At 47.1% G+C, this 20,573-nt stretch overlaps 1 protein-coding gene across 1 annotated transcript; it reads right to left on the bottom strand.

Moving 5' to 3' along the window:
* Positions 1-5,375: 5,375 nt before the first annotated feature.
* On the bottom strand, positions 5,376-8,108 carry LOC123410521 (BTB/POZ domain-containing protein At2g04740). Its single transcript, XM_045103468.1, has 5 exons — positions 7,492-8,108; positions 6,295-7,051; positions 6,168-6,204; positions 5,946-6,079; positions 5,376-5,866 (listed from the first exon to the last, which is right to left on the bottom strand). Exons 1-5 carry the CDS (start codon positions 7,988-7,990, stop codon positions 5,527-5,529), a joined length of 1,767 nt encoding a protein of 588 aa, XP_044959403.1. The 5' UTR covers positions 7,991-8,108; the 3' UTR covers positions 5,376-5,526.
* Positions 8,109-20,573: the final 12,465 nt, after the last annotated feature.

Genomic DNA, 20,573 nt, shown 5'->3' with positions numbered 1-20,573 from the left:
CAGGCCCATTCCAGTTCCAGACCTTGAAGACAACTCCTTTTCTTCATTTCGCACTGCTGAAACTGATGAAGAACAGCTCGACACTGCTACCGGTCCAAGGAAGAAGACTACTCCCAAGAAGCGTCACGGCTCTTTCTCAACCGCCAAGAAGTGAAGTCTTCACGGGCGTTAGTCCTCAGTTTGTCCCTTTTTGTCACTTGATGACAAAGGGGGAGAAACTTGAGAGTTGGTCTTCAAGCGGGATATTTTTGGGGCTTATGAACTATATTTAAGTTACAAACTCTTGGCTCTTCTGAAGTTTTTATGTAATGAGTTGTAACTTAAGCCCGATGGTACTCTGACGCTTTTGAACGTTTTTCTTCGCATGCTTATTCCTCAAGTTCTAATGCACGCATGCTGGAATTCGTCAGATACCATTTGTCATCATGCATTTTCATTTTCTTCTTATGATATGTTACATGTATGCATGATTTACAAGACTCAGGGGGAGATCTCCATGATATAAATCATCAATGTGCATTTGCTGTGAAAAGAAAAATCCTCACGATATGCACATCTTTAGGGGGAGTCTCTCTGAATCTTGATTTCAAATTCCTCAAATGAATATTTACACTTCATATTTTTGATCCCTGTTGAAGACTTAACCTAATTGTCATCAACCACCAAAAAGGGGGAGATTGTAAGTGCATCTAGTGCCCCTTAGTGATTTTGGTGGTTTGAAGACTTATAGGTTAAGTATCTAATGTGTTTATGAGTGTACACAGGATCTATAAGTCATTGAGGAGTTTGAGATATTTGAATAATATCGACCCCTAAAAATGTATATCTTCGGTTGAAGAAATTGGTGTGAAGCTGAAGAAATGAATTGCGAGGAATCTGCGATGAAATTGATATTCCTCATGAAGATACTGAAATTGAGGAATTCGGTGTGTCCTCAAGAAAATCACTTTGAAGAATTTGAAGCATGAAGACTTACTCTTTCTGTTTTATTTTCTTCGCATTTGAGTAACAGGAACATCGTACTGTTAAAGGGGGTCGAAGTTACACTTTGGAATGAATTTCCTCATGATGCTCAACCCAAGCCTAATCCTACCAAAAGCCTCAAGTGAGGAATACGAGTGACATGAGGACTCTCAGAGTTGAGGGTTCCGACCGTTTCGATAGCCACGCCAAGTCATTGGTCTTATCCACTCCAACGGTCATATTATTTAAGGGCATTAGTGTCAAATCATGTCGGGATGCTCCCAGGCTATAAATAGCCACCCCCCACAACCATTAGCTGGTTGGCTGCTCCGTTAGAATCTGACACTTGTCATAAGAGCAACCCAATTCCTCAGAGTCTTCGAGAGTAATTCATCAGTGAGGAAATACCCCATACACCGAAACCACAAACCAAACCTAGTGATTGAGCATCACTGAAGAAGTTGTTCCTGTGTGGGACTGAAGCCTTTTACCTTTGAGGACTGTGCATCCTCCAGACGGTTAGGCGTCATGGTCTAGAGCTTTCCAGCAGTCAATTGTGGATCGCCGGGTGACAAAGTTTGTGAGGGTTTGGAAGTCTGCCCTGAAGACTTACCACGAGTGTTGGGCGAGGACTGTGTGTTCTTAGCCCAAGGAGAACACGGTAGGGACTGTGTGTCCTGGGACTGTGTGTCCATTGGTTTCAATACCAAGCCGCTCCAAACCAGATGTACGACTGTCACAGCAGTTGGAACTGGGTCATCAACGACTGTCTTCACTGAGAAACGGGTTCTAATTCCTCAACTCCTTACTTTCCTCGTATTATGTGTTGATGACTTGCACTGCTACTGTTTGAAGAATTTGCTGAAGACTTTCTCTGAATTTCCCCAACCCCAAATTCTTCACGTCAGTTAATCCTCATCTGTATTCTGCGTGCCTGCTCACTGTGCAATATGTTTTCATATTCCTCACTCTGAAAAACTGCTGTTGTGAAACTTTGCACTTCTGATCCTTTACTGTTTCCGCTGTGAGTTAGTCATCAGTGAGGAATTTCCTCAAAAGGAATTTCCTCAGTGATGAAATTCTAAAAATCTCCTATTCACCCCCCTCTAGTCGATATAACGCACTTTCAATTAAGCATAGCCAAGTAGTAGCAACATCAATCTAGAACATAGTGGATACTAGGGATCAATCCCCGTCAAAAACTAACTCAATTACATGATAGATCTTATCCAACTCATCACCGTCCAACAAGTCTATGATGAGATTACTCACGAACGATGAAGAGAATCATGGAATTGTCGATGGAGGAAGGCTGATGATGACGATGGCGACGATTTTCCCTCTCCGGAGCCTCGAACGGACTCCAGATCTGCCCTCAGATGAAGAACAGGATGTGGCGGCGCCTCCCTATCGCAAAACGCGATGAAACCTTCTCTCTGATTTTTTTCCGGGCGAGACGGAAGATATAGAGCTGAGTTTGGGGGCGGTGGAGCCACGTGGGCCCCACAAGCCCTCACGGCGCGGCTAGGGGGGTGGCCGCGGCCTGTGGGCTTGTGGCCCACTGGTCCACCTCCTCCGGTGGATCTTTGCGCACGTATTTTTCTTTTATTCCAGAAAAATTCTCCGTAAATTTTCAGGACATTCCGAGAACTTCTATTTCTGCACAAAAACAACACCATGGCAATTCTGCTGAAAACAACATCAGTCCGGGTTAGTTCCATTCAAATCATGTAAATTAGAGTCCAAAACAAGGGCAAAAGAGTTCGGAAAAGTAGATACGACGGAGACGTATTAGTGCTCTGCGACCATGAGGAGATGGCCCAGGCGGCCTTTGCGCACTTTGACGGGCTGCTGGGCACAGCCCCCGACCATGCCCATACGCTGGACCTCGAGCATCTCATCACGCCCGCAGGCCTGGCGAGCCTGGAGGTGCCATTCAGCCCAAAGGAGATATGGGAGGCAATCAGGCGTATGCCCGTGCACAAGGCGCCAGGGTCGGACGGCTTCACCGCGGAGTTCTTGCACGCCTGCTGGAACATTATTAGGCAGGACATCCTTGAGGTCTTCGAGCTGCTCTACGTGCTGTGGGGGCGTGGCTTCTACAAGCTCAACCAAGCGCTGCTAACCCTCCCGCCGAAGCGCGCCGACGCCCACAGGCTTGGTGACCACCGACCGATTTGCCTGATCCATATTGTGGCTAAGCTCTTCGCGAAGGTTTTGTCCTTGCGCTTAGCCCCGAAGCTCGACGGCCTGGTGATCCGCTACCAGAATGCCTTCATTGTCGGACGCACGCTCCACGACAACTTCATCCTTGTCCGGCAATCTCTCAAGCTGCTCCACCAACTGGGTGAACCGAGAATTATGCTCAAGCTTGACCTCACCCGGGCCTTTGACTCCATATCCTGGCCCTTCCTCTTCGAGGTCCTGCGCCAATACGGGTTTGGAGCGAGATTTCGGGAGTGGCTGGCCATCCTCTTATCTTCGGCCAGCACCCGCGTCTTGCTCAACGGAGTGCCCGGACCCCCGATTTGGCACCGCCGCGGGCTGCGACAAGGTGACTCGACATCTCCGCAGCTATTCGTCCTGGCCGTTGACACGCTCAGCCGCCTCATGCAGCGGGCCCTCCAGACCGGCATCCTTCGGAGTCTCCACCCCCGCCGTGATATTTCGGCCATCTCGTTATACGCCGATGATGTGATGTTGTTCTGTCACGCCGCGACCGGTGAGGTCCTCGCCGTGAAGAGCATTATGGGGATCTTCGGTGTTGCCTCCGGCCTACATGTGAACTACGGCAAGAGCTCTGCTACGGCGCTGCACGGGGACGAGTCAACTGCTGACTCGCTGGAGATACTTGGCTGCCAGACGACGGATCTGTCCATCACATACCTGGGCATTCCACTCACCACGCGTCGCCCCTCCACGGCCCAGATGCAGCCACTAGTGGATACGGTGGCTAGCCGCCTCCCGTCGTGGAAGGCGTGGCTCATGAACAAGGCTGGGCGGCTGACGCTCGTCAAGTCCATGCTCAGTGCCATCCCCATCCATCAACTGCTCGCCCTCGCGCCCTCGAAGAAAACCCTGAAGCAGCTCGAGAAGATTCAGCGTGGCTTCCTCTGGGCCGGCCGCGAGGCCGCCCATGGAGGGCACTGTCACGTGAACTGGCGCCGGGTCTGCCGGCCGATCGAGTATGGTGGACTGGGAGTCCGTGACCTTGTGCGCACAGGGCTCGCCCTCAGGCTGAGATGGCTATGGCTCTCGCGGACGGAAACTGACCGGGCTTGGCACGGCCTGGACCTGCAATTCACACCCGAGGAGCGTGGCCTCTTCCACGCCTCCACTACCATGCTGCTCGGGGACAGAACGACAACACCTTTTGGGGAGGACCGCTGGCTCCACGGTCAATCCATCCGCGAGCACGCGCCCTTGTTGTACATGTGCATCCCCAAAAATCGCAGGAAATCACGGACGGTGGCGGAGGGCATCGGCGGCAATGCATAGGCGCGGGATATCCAGGGCACCCTTGGCCTGCAGGAAATTGGGCAGTACCTCAGACTATGGCTGCTCGTGTCCCACACCACCCTGTCCACCGAGCCGGACAAGCTAATCTGGAATTGGACGGCCAACGGCAACTACACAGCACGGTCATGTTACCGGGCCACCTTCGACGGATCCATCACCTGCCGCTGGTGAAAGTTGATTTGGAAGGGATGGGCGCCGCCGAAGGTTAAGTTCTTTCATTGGCTCGTCAACCAGGACCGCTGCTGGACTGCAGAGCGTCTCGCCCGCCATGGCCTCCCACACCACCCTCGGTGCCTCTTTTGCGATCAAGAGCCGGAAACGATACGGCACCTGCTGCTCACATGATCCTTCGCGAGGCAGACCTGGCATGAGGTCATGTCCTGGCTGCGCCTACCGGCTCCGGTGCCAGACCAAGATGCCACGCTCCATGCCACGCCACACCCGCTCCGCAAAGCGCTGGCTTCGGTAGCACTCCTGGTGTCGTGGATGATCTGGAAGCATAGAAATGCGTGTGTCTTTGACCATGTAACCCCATCGCTGGTTGAGCTCGCTGACAAGATCAAGGACGAATCCCGAAGTTGGGCTAAAGGGATTAGGATCACCCTGCCTCCTTCTTGGGACGTACATTGATCTATATGTAACACCGATGTACTAGCCTCTTAGGAGGATGTATCCCTCTCCCTTTTTAATGCAATGAAACGCAAAGGCTTTTTTGCGTTTTCTCAAAGAAAAAAAACAAACAAAGCAACGCCGAATGATGGCCCGTACAGCCAGATGTTATCACCCTCAAGCAAAAATAGCACTGTTTGTTTGTTTTAAACATCGGCCATTACGTCTGCTAAAACAATAAATCAGCTACCACCATTGAGATATTGTGCAACAAATCAGGAACATGCTAAATCTTCCAAAAAGTTCCATTCCAGTGTAAGAAGTATCCATTGTAAAACAAAGGGGAGACATATAATACAGAAATTCTACATCAGCCCCTTACAGCGAAGACTACAAAAGGAAGAGCTACACAAGAAAGGTATGAAGTTCCAGTTCTCAGTGGAGGGCAGTATTGTCATCATCACAGGCTTCCCGCTCCGCAACGAGCATAAGCATCTCCAGTCGCCGGTCAAACAGCGCTGCACTCTGATCTCTCTTGTCTAGCTCAGCAGCCTCTGCTTCCAACCATTTCTCACGCAAGTCATCGAGAATATTGCCTTGGTCAGTGTTCCCCGCAGCCCCGGGCTGGCTGGGACGAGTCGTTCGTAGTGCGTCGTTTGCAGATGGCGGTGGGAGTGTCAAGAGCAAAGCCCTGAACTCTCTTATGTCCGCAAACATCTCGAAATTGTAGGCAATGATATCCAGGCAGTACTCCCTTATTTTCATAACCCCATAACTGCATTTGGAGAAAATATTGACCTCAGCTACAAATTAGATAATACAATGGCAGACCATCAAGCATGACAAGCACATACATGTCTGACAAGATCAACCAATGGCACAGCTCTGCAGGTGAAACATGTTCCAGATTTGGTAACAGTAAATCAGCTACAGCACGCCTAAGGGGAAACAGCAAGTATCTCGATGCGACATCAAATAATTCTTCAGCCTGAGATAGGTTTACGTCAATTTAGTTTCGCAACAAACTGAAGTGACTTTGTAAGAAGAGGTGACTGGTTTTGTACTCTATATCTTACCAGGGTTGGATCCATATGCTCCAGATTGTCAGTATACCTAAAATTAAGACAAGCAGGGAATAAACCAGACAACAGCAGTAACAATAACAATAATGGTCAAGCAAGAAAAGGTGTAAAGGGATCTTACATGTATTCAAGCATCTTTTCAAATGCTTCAATACTCAGGTCATGCTCCTCAAGAAATGGTAGATCCAGAGATTCATGCACTCGATTGTTACCTTCACGGAAGTCCACTGTTCGAGATAGTCTGGTCTTAAAATACTCCGACCTTGAGGCTAAAATCACCTGATGGCAACGAAAGACTCTATCATCCACTTTTACAGCAAGATCAGCAAGATCATCATCCTTCCAGTTTCTGCACATCTCATTCGGTACAGTTTTCTTAAACTCTTCTTCTCTTGAATTGGCTAGACATTTCTGCAGAACACGCCACAATGCTGACGGAAGACGATCTTCCAGTGGCAATGACTGCCCGAGTAAAACAAACCGTCTCTGACTCTGTGAATTTTCCAAACCCAACTTATTTGTTGACTTATACAGTGCAAACCTCTGATGTAGAATTTCTTTATCGATTGACTTATGCAACTCCTCACACTTGGAAACTTTGCAAGTGCGTGACAAAATTTCCATGTCATCCACTGGAGCCTCGAGTCTATCGGCATAGAAGAAATGGATAAGGTTGTACAAGGTACCAAAAGATAATTTTTTATTACAAAATCTCACTTCCTTCCTGTGTTTCCAGTCTGTCTCGAATTTCTTTTCAAAGAAGGGCGATCGGGCACAAAGGATGACCCGATGAGCTTCAATAGGTTTTCCATCCACGTAGAATGTAATATCCGGGGGGAACAGACTGCCAGTTGATGCATCATCTGTTGGCCCAAATCCTGCACAAAAGGTGTTGACATAATACTTATTAGTTGTATACTCTTCCACAAAATAAGCGAAAAATATAAAGCTGCTATTTTCGCATAACCACTTTCACAAAATGAGAAAGTTTTATACTACAGAAAAGAGAATCAAAGGAGTATGGTATCTCAACAATATCTTACATATGCACTGAACCGCTGTTGTTCTTGAGAATAACAGTGCACATTGTGCCAGCTCAAATAATTCAAGCAGATATATAATTTTCGTAATGGAATTGGTAAAGCACTAGTTGAATCGGTTACCCACGGTGCACTTTAATGTGCAATCTTTCCGGTGACATACAATATATGCAATAGTGGTGTGAATGGTACACAAATTAGATGATTTGAGGATTGGCATCCACAAGATCCAGTTGCATTTGCAATCCAGGCGACAAGCAAGCCAAGACGCTGCTGACCTTCGGCTTCAGCGAGGGCAGCGGCTTCGGCGGTGGCGCCGTCCTGGAGCAACATCTCGAGGTAGGCGGCGCGGTTGGCGGGACAGGCGAGGAAGGTGGTCCGCAGCGCGGCGGGCAGCGGCGCGAGCGGGGGCGGGCGCGCCTCGAAGGACGTGAGGAGCCTGCGGAGGTCGAGGTTGAGCGCGGCGTAGTGGCAGCGGTCGCCGTCGAAGGTGCGCTCGGCGCAGACGGCCCCGGCCTCGAGCAGCATCCGCGCGGCATCGGCGTGGCCGGCGAGGCAGGCGTAGTAGAGCGCGACCGAGTCCCAGCGGTCGCGCGCGTTGACGTTGGCGCCGGCCTCGAGGAGGAGCGCCAGGCGGTCGCAGTCGCCGGCGCGCGCCGCCTCGAAGAGGTCCCCCGCGGGGACCTTCTTCAGGGGCACCGTCGGGTGGAGGTCCTCCGGGTCCAGGTCGAGGTCGATCTCCAGGCCCATGCCGTCGGGCGGCGGCGCGTACACCATCTCTTCCGGGGGGACTTTTGTTTCCTTTTGGTCTCGCGGCGGTCGGCGGGCGGCGGCCGGCCGTGAATCGCGTCGCTCCACGGAACGTGGGAAATGGACTTGTCCGGACGGAATTCCTCCACCTGCTCGACCGGTTCCTTCAGGCACGTTCTCTGCCTGTGGTCCGGGAGGCCGTTGATCTTGATTCTGTGGACGGTCAATATTGCTCCCACCTCCTCGTTCCTAGATCCGCGGGAAATAGCTACAGGAAACGGCAGCTCCGGACGTCCATCCCTCTCCAGTGACAACCTAGCAGCGGCCATATCCAGGGCGCCCTGCACGAATTGCCGGGAGCTCCTACTCGACGCATTCAGCGTCGCTTACCCCTCCTGGCGCTCGCGCGCGCCATCTACTGGACCGGCCCAGTAGCTATTTCGACGTCAAAAGAAAAACTATTCTTGAACACTATACATAAGAGTTGGGATTCGAATCCACATGTTAATTGTGGTAGTCTCAGCACAACAACCACTGCGACAACACGACTACGTGATACAGAATCTGCGGTCACCTACTTCCTTTTCCCTCTAGCTAGGGGTTTATCCTCTCGGGGCGACTGCGATCGTCGTCGTGTTCCACCGCTTTCTCTTTGTGATCGTGGGCGTTGCGGCGCTCGCTGATGTAGGGGGGGGGGGAGGGGGATGCCGAAGGAGGATGACTTAAGGTTCCTTGCAAAACCCGCTCTGTTTTTGATCGGGTAAGGTTTTGAAGTTTTCATGACGACGGCCGGATCGCAAGGGTCGGACTTTGGTCCCCCGGACATGGACGATGTGGCAACGCGGATGAGGGAGCTTGGACTCCGGAAGGAGGACCTAGATAACGTGTTTTTTGACAAAGATGTTGCTCCGTCGGAAGAGGCTCGCTGGATTGCGCTTGCAGGAGTTCACTCGATCAAGACCTATAGCCAATTTTGGTTTTCAGGAACATGAGATCAGCATGGAATCTAGCCTAGGAAGTCCAATTCAAACATTTGGAGGAAAATCTATATACCATGCAATTTTCTTGTTTGGGAGATTGAGAGAGGGTCACACACGATGGTCATTGGCACTTTCGTGGGGACGCGGTAATCCTTAAAATCTTTAACCCGAAAGAGAAGAAAGAATAGAACCCAGAGTATAGAAAAGGAGTAAAAGATAATAATACCACCAAAATGAGATGCGGGCCTGTAAGCCACAACATCAAAATTAGTAAGTTTCTCAAGTACTAGACTCAACTTCGGCCAAGGAGTTGGAAAGGGGGCTACCTACAGACAGTCGGTTCTGATACCAACTTGTGACGCCCTCGATTTGATCGTACGCTAATTATACACGCAAATGCGTACGACCAAGCTCAAGGACTCACGGCAAGATATCACAACACAACTCTAGACACAAATAAAACATACAAGCTTCATATTACAAGCCAGGGGCCTCGAGGGCTAGAATACAAAAGCTCGATAAGCACACGAGTCAGCGGAGGCAACAAATATTCGAGTACAAACATTAAACATGGGGTGCCTTAGAGAAGGCTAGCACAAAGATACAACGATCGAACGAGGCGAGGCCTCCTGCCTGGGAGCCTCCTAACTACTCTTGATCTTCAGCGGCCTCCACGTAGTAGTAGGCACCGTCGGGGTAGCAGTCGTCGTCGGCGGGATACTCCATCTCCTGGGCTCCATCATCTGGTCGCAGCAACGGATCAAGGGGATAAAGGGGGAGCAAAGCAATGGTGAGTACTCATCCAAAGTACTCGCAAGACTGACATCAGAACTATGCTAAGTATGCATCAGTATCAAAGGAAGGGGTTTATATGTGGACTGACTACAGCAATGCGAGAAAGAGAGGGAAGGCCTAGTCCTATCGAAGACTAGCATCTTCAGGGGTCTTGCAACAATAGACGAGAGTAGAAAAGGTAACACAATAATAGTCATATTGTTGCGGCAATAATTAATATGAGGCCACGCTGAGAGATTCTCCCTTGACTCCCTGCGAGGAAGCAATCCCGGAGCAACATTCCAGTTAAGTAACAGTTGTAGTTGCATAAGATCGGGCACAACTCCAAGTCGTCCTATAACCGTGGACACGGCTATTCGAATAGATAAGTTCTTCCCTGGAGGGGCGCACAACATATTCCCCGTCACGCTCGATAAACTCTGGCCGGACACACCTTCCTGGGTCATGCCCGGCCTCGAAACATCGACACGTCGTAGCCCCACCTAAGCTCAACAGAGGGCCCAGCCCGCCGGTCTGAATCCTAAGCACGCAGGGGTCATGGGCCCATCACCCTTTGCACTCCTGCACGATGCGAGGACGGCCGAGGTCAGTCCTAGCACCCCTTCTTACAAGCGCGATGCCTATCCAGACCACTCGGGCGCGAGTCGCTCCATTGCTGACGTCTGAAGAGATTCGGCTGATACCATGACGTTGAGTACCCATAACTCATCCCACATAGACGGTTAGTGCGAAATAAGGTCTCCGACCAACCCAGATCAAATACCCAAATCCATTAACATTTTAATTAACCCATCGACACATCCACGCGGGAATCCACCCGCCAAACATTATTAAACAAAGATCCCAGTAACACTGTCAAGTAACTATGTGGTTGTAACATCAGGGGGATCCGAGATATCACCCTCGTTTGATTCCGAACGATGTAACTGTCAAGGTGGACTTAGAGGAATCACCCTCAAGGGTCTCACACTTGAGGGGTTGCACGACAGAGTCATCGTCGGGAGTGGTGAAGGAGGAATCACCCTCGATAACCACGACCGACTAGCTGCACTATAGAGATATCATCATGATTACTTCGTGAGGTGTCACCCTCGGTGCCCGATAGTAGGTCTGCAGCGTCATACAACTAATGGGGGGTGTAAGTGTTGTGTCGGGTCTTCGCTCATCGTTCAGGGATCGAGACTTGATGATAAAGCGGGGCAACTGGACTAAGGGGCAAAGGGGATGACTGAGCCACCTATACTAAGCAGTTTAAAGTGTGGTACTGAAAGTCTCAGTTCAGCAAAATTAGGCTATGCATCAGATATAGGAGCTAACTACAACAGTAGCAAAATTCTAATGCAAGCATGGGGAAGAAAGAAATGGGCGATATAGGAATGATCAAGGGGGGGGGTTGCTTGCCTTGTTGCTGTGCGACAAAGGGCTGGTCGTCACGAGGGTAGTCGTACTCGGCATCAGCGTCAGTCTCGGGGTCTACCGGTAAGAAGAGGGCGAAACAAACAATAAATATAACATCGATGCAAACACTAAGCATGACATGGCAATATGCAAGTCTAGGCATGAGCTGACGCAGTGCTATACGTCATAGACGGATCGGGAAAATATCAGATGACAGTCCCGGGTCTCTCGCTACTACCGGTAAGACGAAAACGGTGGAAAAGTTCCATGTTTGCTATGCTAGAGACGCGTGACAGACGAACGGTTCTGCTGATCAACTTTCATGTTCAAAATGCTTTCATCTCACTTACGGTTTATTTAATATTAATTTTTAAAGTTTTATTCAATATTAGAAATTAAACAGATTTAAATAAATCTAATAATTGAAAATGACATCACCATGATGTCACTGTGACATCAGCAGTCAACAGTTCGTTGACTAGTCAAACAAGCTAGTGGGTCCCCGTTGTCATAGGCATATTTTAATTTTTAGATTAGCTAACAATTAACCAGTTTAATTAGTGGAAGGGACCCACGTGTCATACTATCTACACAAATAATTAAACAGATTAATTAATAGTTTCACTAATTGATCTATTAATATTAATCATCATATTAACTAATTAATTAATTATTTAATTAAACTATTTATTAACTATTATTTATATATATTCCTTTTTCTCTTTTTAGGGGCGTGACCCGCATGTCATTGGGAGAGTGAGCAAAGATATATATGATACGTCCATTTTGCATCATGCTTTTATATTGATATTTATCGCTTTATGGGCTGTTATTACACTTTACGGTACAATACTTATGCCTTTTCTCTCTTATTTTATAAGGTTTACATGAAGAGGGAGAATGCCGACAGCTGGAATTCTGGTCTGAAAAAGGAGCAAGTTTGAGACACCTATTCTGCGCAACTTCAAAGGCCGTGAAAATCAACGAGAAATTATTTTGGATTTTATAAAAAATATTGGGTGGAAGAAGTACCAGAGGGGAGCCACCAGGAAGCCACAAGCCTGCCAGGCGCGACCTACCCCCCTGGCCGCGCCTAGGTGGCTTGTGGGCCCCCTGTTGCCCCTCTGGCTCCCATCTTTTGCTATAAGGAGGGTTTCGTTCCAGAAAAAATCAGGAGGAGGCTTTCGTGAGGAATCGCCGCCGCCACGAGGCGGAACTTGAGCAGAACCAATCTAGAGCTCCGGCAGGGCCATCCTGTCGGGGAAACTTCCCTCCCGGAGGGGGAAATCGTCGCCATCGTCATCACCAACACTCATCTCATCGGAGGGGACTCATCACCATCAACATCTTCATCAGCACCATCTCATCTCCAAACCCTAGTTCATCTATTGTAACCAATCTTCGTCTTGCGACTTCGACTGGTACTTGTAAGGTTGCTATTAGTGTTAATTACTCTTTGTAGTTGATGCTAGTTGGATTACTCGGCGGAAGATTATATGTTTAGATCCTTGATGCTATTCAATACCTCTGTGGTCATGAACACAATTATGCTTTGTGAGTAGTCACTTTTGTTCCTGAGGACATGGGATAAGTCTTGCTATAAGTAGTCATGTGAATTTGGTATTCGTTCGATATATTGATGCGTTGTATGTTGTTTTTCCTCTAGTGGTGTTATGTGAACGTCGAATACATAACACTTCACCATTATTTGGGCCTAGAGGAAGGCATTGGGAAGTAATAAGTAGATGATGGGTTGCTAGAGTGACAGAAGCTTAAACCCTAGTTTATGCGTTGCTTTGTAAGGGGCTGATTTGGATCCACTAGTTTAATGCTATGGTTAGACTTTGTCTTAATTCTTATTTCGTAGTTGCGGATGCTTGCGAGAGGGGTTAATCATAAGTGGGATGTTTGTCCAAGTAAGGGCAGCACCCAAGCATCGGTCCACCCACATACAAAAATATCAAAGTAGCGAACGCGAATCATATGAACATGATGAAAACTAGCTTGACAGAAATTCCTATGTGTCCTGGGGAGCGCTTTACCTCCTATAAGAGTTTGTCCAGGCTTGTCCCTTGCTACAAAAGGGATTGGGCCACTTTGCTGCACCTTTGTTACTATTGTTACTTGCTACTTGCCACGAAGTATCTTATCACACAACTATCTGTTACCGATAATTTCAGTGCATGTAGAGAATACCTTGCTGGAAACCACTTGTGAGTTCCTTCTGCTCCTCGTTGGGTTCGACACTCTTACTTATCAAAAGGACTACGATAGATCCCCTACACTTGTGGGTCATCAATATACTACATCTACACATATCCTGTACCTACATTTTAGACATACATTCATACACACATACATAAGTTTGCACAGACATACATCTTCATATACATACATATTTATATACATTTTTTCTTTTTTCTACATAAACACACAAGGGGGGGGGGTCATCCCCCATGTCTAACAGGGAGATGGCCGGAGTGCACGCGAGCACAGAGCCAGCGGCTCGCCAGAGTAGGGAGAGGAAGAAGAGGGTGGGAGGAGCCCGATTGGGCTCACCGCGTTGTAGACGTAGCAGTGTCCCGGTGTAAAGGTGACTGGCGGGGCAGATCCGTGGCGTTGTTGGCCAGAGGTGGAGGAGGCGTCCGGTGGAGGTGGTAGCCGGGGAGCGGCGTAGGAGGGCCGACCGGTGGAGGGAGGAGGACGAGGGAGGGCCGGACGATGGTGGCGTTGGAGAAGGGAGTGCCAGCCGATGGTGGCGTTGGAGGAGGCTGGGGTGAGGAGGAGCCGGCGTTGGTGGAGGAGGCGATCGGTGGTGGTGGTGGTGGTGGCCAGCGAGGTGGAGGTGGTGCGCGGGGGGAGGCGGACCAGGGGAGGCGAAGGAGGGTCGGAGGAGGCGTCGGGACTGGCGGTCGGCGGCGGGGTGGGCCTCCCCAGCTCGATCCCTCCTGGATTGAGTGGGAGAGGGAGGCTGAGCTAGGTGGGGGGGGGGCTCGGTGGCTGGGGTTTTTGTGGAGTGGGGGTGCGGGGTGGGAACGAGGACTCAGTGGGAGTTAGGCTCGAGGGGAAGTGGCTGCGGGACGAAGAACGAGGGGCTGCCCTCGCGGGGGTGTGGGGGAAACAAGGGGGTTGGCTCCCCTTATGACTAGTGGCGGCTGGGAGGAGGGAGTGAGAGGAGAGGGTGAGTGTTAGGGTTTCCACGGGGGTTAAATACCCCGTGGGTGGAGGTGGGCTAGGGTGCCCGGCTGGGCTGGTTGGCCCAGTTGGGCCGGGGGACTTTTTGTCTAGTTTCTGTTCTCTATTTTATTTTATTTATTTTCAGTTTCTATTTTAGTTTTATTTTATTTTGGTGAACTTAAATACCTTAAAAAATAATGATTCCTAAAGGGCAATTTTCTATGTAATATTTGACACACACCGAACATTTTTATTTTGACATTGAAAAAACTTTTATCGTTTGACTTTATTTTAAATTTGAATTTGAAGGGGTTTGAACCAACGCGAGTTTAACAACAGTAATCACAGTGACGTGGCATCATTATCATAAGATTACTGTAGCTAAATTACAGGGATAACTGTAGCAAAAGCTGAGGATGTCACAACTCTCCCCTACTAACAAGAATTCTCGTCCCGAGAATTAAGAGGTAGAAGGAAAGAGCTTGGGGTATTCATCACGAAGATGATCCTCGCGTTCCCAAGTGGCTTCATCTTCAGAATGATTTGACCGCTGCACTTTAAGGAACTTGGTGACTTCACGACGAGTCTGACGTTCAGCCTGATCGAGAATGCGGATCGGGTGCTCTTTATAAGAGAGGTCTTGTTGCAGCTCAAGCATATCATGACCCACTGCTCGAATAGGATCCTTGAAGTAGAGACGGAGCTGAGACACATGGAAGACATTGTGAACCTGAGAAAGGTTCGCCGGAAGTTCCAATTGGTAAGCTACTTTTCCATGCCTTTCGAGAACCGTGAATGGACCAATATAGCGAGGAGCTAACTTGCCCTTGATCCCAAAACTGTCTGCACCTCTCATTGGCGTAACACGAAGATAAGCCTTTTCGCCAGGTTGATAGACCATATCTTTATGATGACGGTCATACTGACTCTTCTGATGAGACTAAGCAGCCTTCAGATTCTCATGAATAATGCAGATTTGATCTTCAGCATGTTGGATAATATCCGAACCGAAGAGTGATCATTCCCCAGTTTCTGACCAATTCAGAGGAGTTTGACACCTTTGCCCATACAATACTTCGAAAGGGGCCATCTTCAGACTATCCTGATAGCTATTGTTGTAGGATAACTAGGCATGTGGGAGTGATTCCTCCCATTTATTACTGAAAGAAATTACACAAGCTCGAAGCATGTCCTCGAGAATTTGGTTGACTCGTTCGACTTGTCGGTGGGATTGAAGATGAAATGCGGTGCTGAAGGACAAATGAGTCCCCAAAGCTTTCTGAAAACTTTCCCAAAATTTTGAAGTGAACAAGTTGCCACGGTCCGAGCTAATTACCAATGGAATACCGTGAAGTGAAACAATTCTTGACATATAAAGATCTGCTAGTTGACTAGCATTAATTGTTTCTTTGACGGCCAGAAAATGTGCAACTTTGGACGGTTGGTCAATGACGACACGAATAGCATCATTACCCTTCTGAGATTTGGGAAAACCAGTGACAAAGTCCATTTCAACATGGTCCCATTTCCACTCAGGAATAGAGATAGGTTGCAGAGTTCCAGCAGGCTTTTGATGTTCTGCTTTGATCCGCCGGCAAATATCAAACTCTGCCACGTATTGTGCAATGTCTTGCTTCATGTTGGATGCTACGTCGATAGAAACCTTCTGTCGTCTCTTGAGCTTGCGTTGGTTTTCCCTTGAAGAGGAAAGGGTGATGCAGCACAGGAGAAGTAGGTATTTCCCCTCAGTTTGAGAACCAAGGTATCAATCTAGTAGGAGAATCTCGTCAAGTCCAGAGTACCCGCACAAACACAAAGAGCTTGCACCCAACGCTATAAAGGGGTTGTCAATCCCTTCAAGATTGATTGCAAAGTGAGATCTGAAGGCGGAAAGTGCAACGAAGAAAAAGTGTAAGGCTGAAAATATGGTGTGGAGTAGACCCCGGGGCCATAGTGTTCACTAGAGGCTTCTCTCAAAATAGCAAATATTACGGTGAGTGAACAAATTAATGTTGAGCAAATGATAGAACCGCGCAAAGTCATGACGATATCTAAGGCAATGATCATACATATTGCATCGTGTCCGAGACAAGTAGACCGATACTTTCTTCACCTACTACTATTACTCCACACATCGACCGCTATCCAGCATGCATCTAGTGTATTGAGTTCATGACGAACAAAGTAACGCCTTAAGCAAGATGACATGATGTAGAGGGATAATCTCAAACCAATGATGAAAACCCCATCTTTTTACCCTTGATGGCAACAACACGATGCGTGCCTCGCTACCCCTTCTGTCACTTGGTGAGGTCACGCACGGTATGAACCCAAAACCAAGCACTTCTCCCATTGCAAGAATCATAGATCTAGTTGGCCAAACAAAACCCACAATTCGAATAGAATTACAAGGATATGAAATCATGCATAAGAGAGATCAGAAGAAACTCAAATAATATTCGTAGATAATCTTATCATAAATCCATAATTCATCGGATCTCGACAAACACACCGCAAAAGAAGATTACATCAGATAGATCTCCATGAAGATCATGGAGAACTTTGTATTGGAGATCCAAGAGAGAGAAGAAGCCATCTAGCTACTAGCTATGGACCCATAGGTCTATGGTGAACTACTCACGCATCATCGGAGAGGTCATGGTGTTGATGAAGAAGCCCTACTTATCCGAATCCCCCTCCGGCAGGGCACCAGAATGTGCCCAGATGGGATCTTGCGGAGACAGAAGCTTGCGGCGTCGGAAAAGTACTTTCGATGATCTCCTGATTTTTTCTGGGATTTTAGGGAATTTATAGGCGAAAGACCTAGGACAGAGGTGGCCCAGGGAGCCCACAAGCCTGGGAGGCGTGGGCCCCCTGGCCGCGGCTAGGGTGCTTGTGGGGTCCCTGGTGGCCCTCTGCCCTGATTCTCAGGCTTCCCGATCTTTTTGTGTTTCGGAAAAACATCTTTTTGGCAGTTTCGTTCCGTTTGGACTCCGTTTAAAATCCTCCTCTGAAAGGTGTCAAAAACATGGAAAAAACAGGAAGTGGCACTTGGCACTGAGTTAATAAGTTAGTCTCAAATAAGATATAAAAGGCATACAAAACATGCAAAGTTTGACAGGATAATAGCATGAAACCATCAAAAATTATAGATGCATTGGAGACATATCAAGCATCCCCAAGCTTAACTCCTGCTCGTCCTCGAGTAGGGAAGTGATAAAGACTGAAATTTTGATGTGAAATGCTACCTAGCATAGTTGCCCTTTGCCACTTCTTTCGTGTGACATGAATGTTCAGATCCGTAAGATTCAAAACAATAGTTTTTTATTGACATGATAACAATAATACTTCAATCAAACTAGCAAGGTAATCATGAACTTTCAAAATAACAAGGCCAAGGAAAGTTATCCCTACAAAATCATATAGTCTGGCTATGCTCGATCATCCTCACACAACTAATGTAAATCATGCACAACCCCGGTATTGGCCAAGTAATTGTTTTTGCACTCTTACTTCCTCAAACTTTTTATAACTATCACGCAATACATGAGCGTGAGCCATGGATATAGCACTATAGGTGGAATAGAGTGTGGTGGTGGTTGTGAGACAAAAAGGGAGGAGATGGTCACATTGACTGGGCGTATCAAAGGGCTATGGAGATGCCCATTAATAGATATCAATGTGAATGAGTAGGGATTGCCATACAAAGCATGCACTAGAGCTATAAGTATGTGAAAGCTCAAAAGGAGAACTAGTGGGTGTGCATCCAACTTGCTTGCTCATGAAGACCTAGGGCAATTTTGAGGAAGCCCATCATTGGAATATACAAGCCAAGTTACATAATGAAGATTCCCACTAGCATATGGTGGTGACAAAACAAGAGGCTCTCAATCATGAAGAACATGGTGCTATTATGAAGCACAAGTGTTGAAAAAGATAGTAGCATTGTCCCTTCTCTCTTTTTCTCTCCTTTTTTTTATTTGGGCTCTTGGGCCTCTTTTTTTTCTCTTTTTTTTATTTGGGCTCTTTGGCCTTTTTTTATTTCCTCACATGGGACAATGCTCTAATAATGATGATCATCACACTTTTATTTACTCACAGCTCAAAGCTTAGAACGATGATGAGTGTATAGGAAATGCCTTCGGCAGTGTACCGGGATGTGCAACGATCTAGCTTGGCGTATGACGTTGAAACATCTCGCTAGCTATCTTATGATCATGCAATGTCAGTATGAAAGTGACGACACAAGTCATGATATGGAACGGTGGGAGTTGGGTGGCAATATATCTCGGAATGGCTATGAAAATGCCATAGTAGGTAGGTATGGTGGCTGTTTTGAGGAAGGCATATGGTGGATTTATGTACCGGCGAGAACTGCGCGCCACTAGAGAGGTTAGCAATGGTGGAAGTTGAAAGTGCATCTACACCATGGACTCACATTAGTCATGAAGAACTCACATACTTGTTGCGAAAGTTTTTATTAGTAATCGAAACAAAGTGCTAAACGGAAAATCCTAGGGGAAGGGTTGGTAGGTGTTAACCATCGCGTGATCCCGACCTCAACACAAAGGATGACAATCAATAGATCAATTATGCTCCGACTTCCTAACATAGCGGTTCACCATACGTGCATGTTACAGGAATCACTAACTTCAACACAAGTATTTCTAGATTCACAACACCCTACTAACATAGCTCATAATATTACCAAATCCACGTCTCAAAACTAATTAAGAGGAATCAAAACTTCTCTTTCTACTCAATGCACATGAAGATGGAGGTTTTTGTATCCTCTTTGGGTACCTATCACCTTTGGGACTACTTTTATAGCCTAAGCCAACTACCAAGTCACGCGCCACCGTGCTCTAAAAGATCTAAGTGAAGCACAAAGAGCAAAATTATCTAGCTCAAAAGATATAAGTGAAGCACTATGAGCATTCTAGCAAAATCATAATGAGTGCATGTCTCTCTCTAAAGTTGTGCAGCAAGGATGATTGTGACACAACAAAAAGAAAAGACTCCTAAGATACAAGATGCTCCAAGCAAAACACATATTATGTGGTGAATAAAAATATAACTCCAAGTGACGTTACCGATGGATTGAAGACGAAAGAGGGGATGCCTTCCCGGGTCATCCCCAAGCTTAGGCTTTTTGGTGTCCTTGAATTTGGCTTGGGATGCCTTGGGCATCCCCAAGCTTGAGCTCTTTCCACTCCTTATCTCTTTGTCCATGAGAACATCACCCAAAACTTGAAAACTTCACAACACAAAACTTAAACAGAAACTCGTGATAACATTAGCACAAGAAAACAAACTACCACCATTTTAGGTACTGTAGAAATCTTGATTTCTATTTATATTGGTGTTGGGCTACTGTATTCTCACTTTTCCATGGATAGTACCCCCCGATACTATCCATAGTTTCATCAAAACAAGCAACCAACTCAACAAAAACAGAATCTGTCAAAAACAGACCAGTCTGTAGCAATCTGTATACTTTGTATACTTCTGGTACCTCACAAATTCTGAACAATTACGACTTCCTGGGAAAAATTCATATCAACCAGCAGCAAAATGAATCAACTAAAAAGATCTTTCTGAGTAAAAATGAAAAATCATCTCGTGAACGAAAAAGTTTCTGTCTTTTTCCAGCATGATCAAACAACCATTACCAAGACTAGTCATAAAGGTTTTTCTTGGCTCAAACACAAAAAGAAACACAAAAAACACAACCACAACTGAATTATGATGGTGTTGACGCAACAAAACAGAAAGAAAAAGATAAATTCATTGGGTTGCCTCCCAACAAGCGCTATTGTTTAACGCCCTTAGCTAGGCATAAGGCGATAGAATCACGTATCATCGTCTTTGGTGCTCAAACCATAAGTGGCCCTCATCATGGATTCATAAGGCAATCTTATTTTATTTCTAGGAAAATGCTCCATGCCCTTCTTTAAAGGAAATTGAAATCTAATATTCCCTTCCTTCATATCAATGATAGCACCGATAGTCCTTAGGAAAGGTCTACTAAGAATAATAGGGCATGTAGGATTGCAATCAATGTCAAGCACAATGAAATCCACGGGTACATAGTTCCTATTTGCAATAATAAGAACATCATTAATCCTTCCCATGGGTTTCTTGACAGTAGAATCCGCAAGATGCAAATTAGGAGAACAGTCTTTAATGTCATTAAAACCCAGAACATCACATAAAGACTTTGGAATCGCGGAAACACTAGGACCCAAATCACACAAAGC

Source organism: Hordeum vulgare, chromosome 7H, assembly GCF_904849725.1.
Source record: "Hordeum vulgare subsp. vulgare chromosome 7H, MorexV3_pseudomolecules_assembly, whole genome shotgun sequence".
NCBI classification, from domain to species: Eukaryota; Viridiplantae; Streptophyta; class Magnoliopsida; order Poales; family Poaceae; genus Hordeum; species Hordeum vulgare.
The sequence above is the reverse complement of the archived record's forward strand: the minus strand, read 5'-3'. Positions and strand labels throughout refer to the sequence as shown.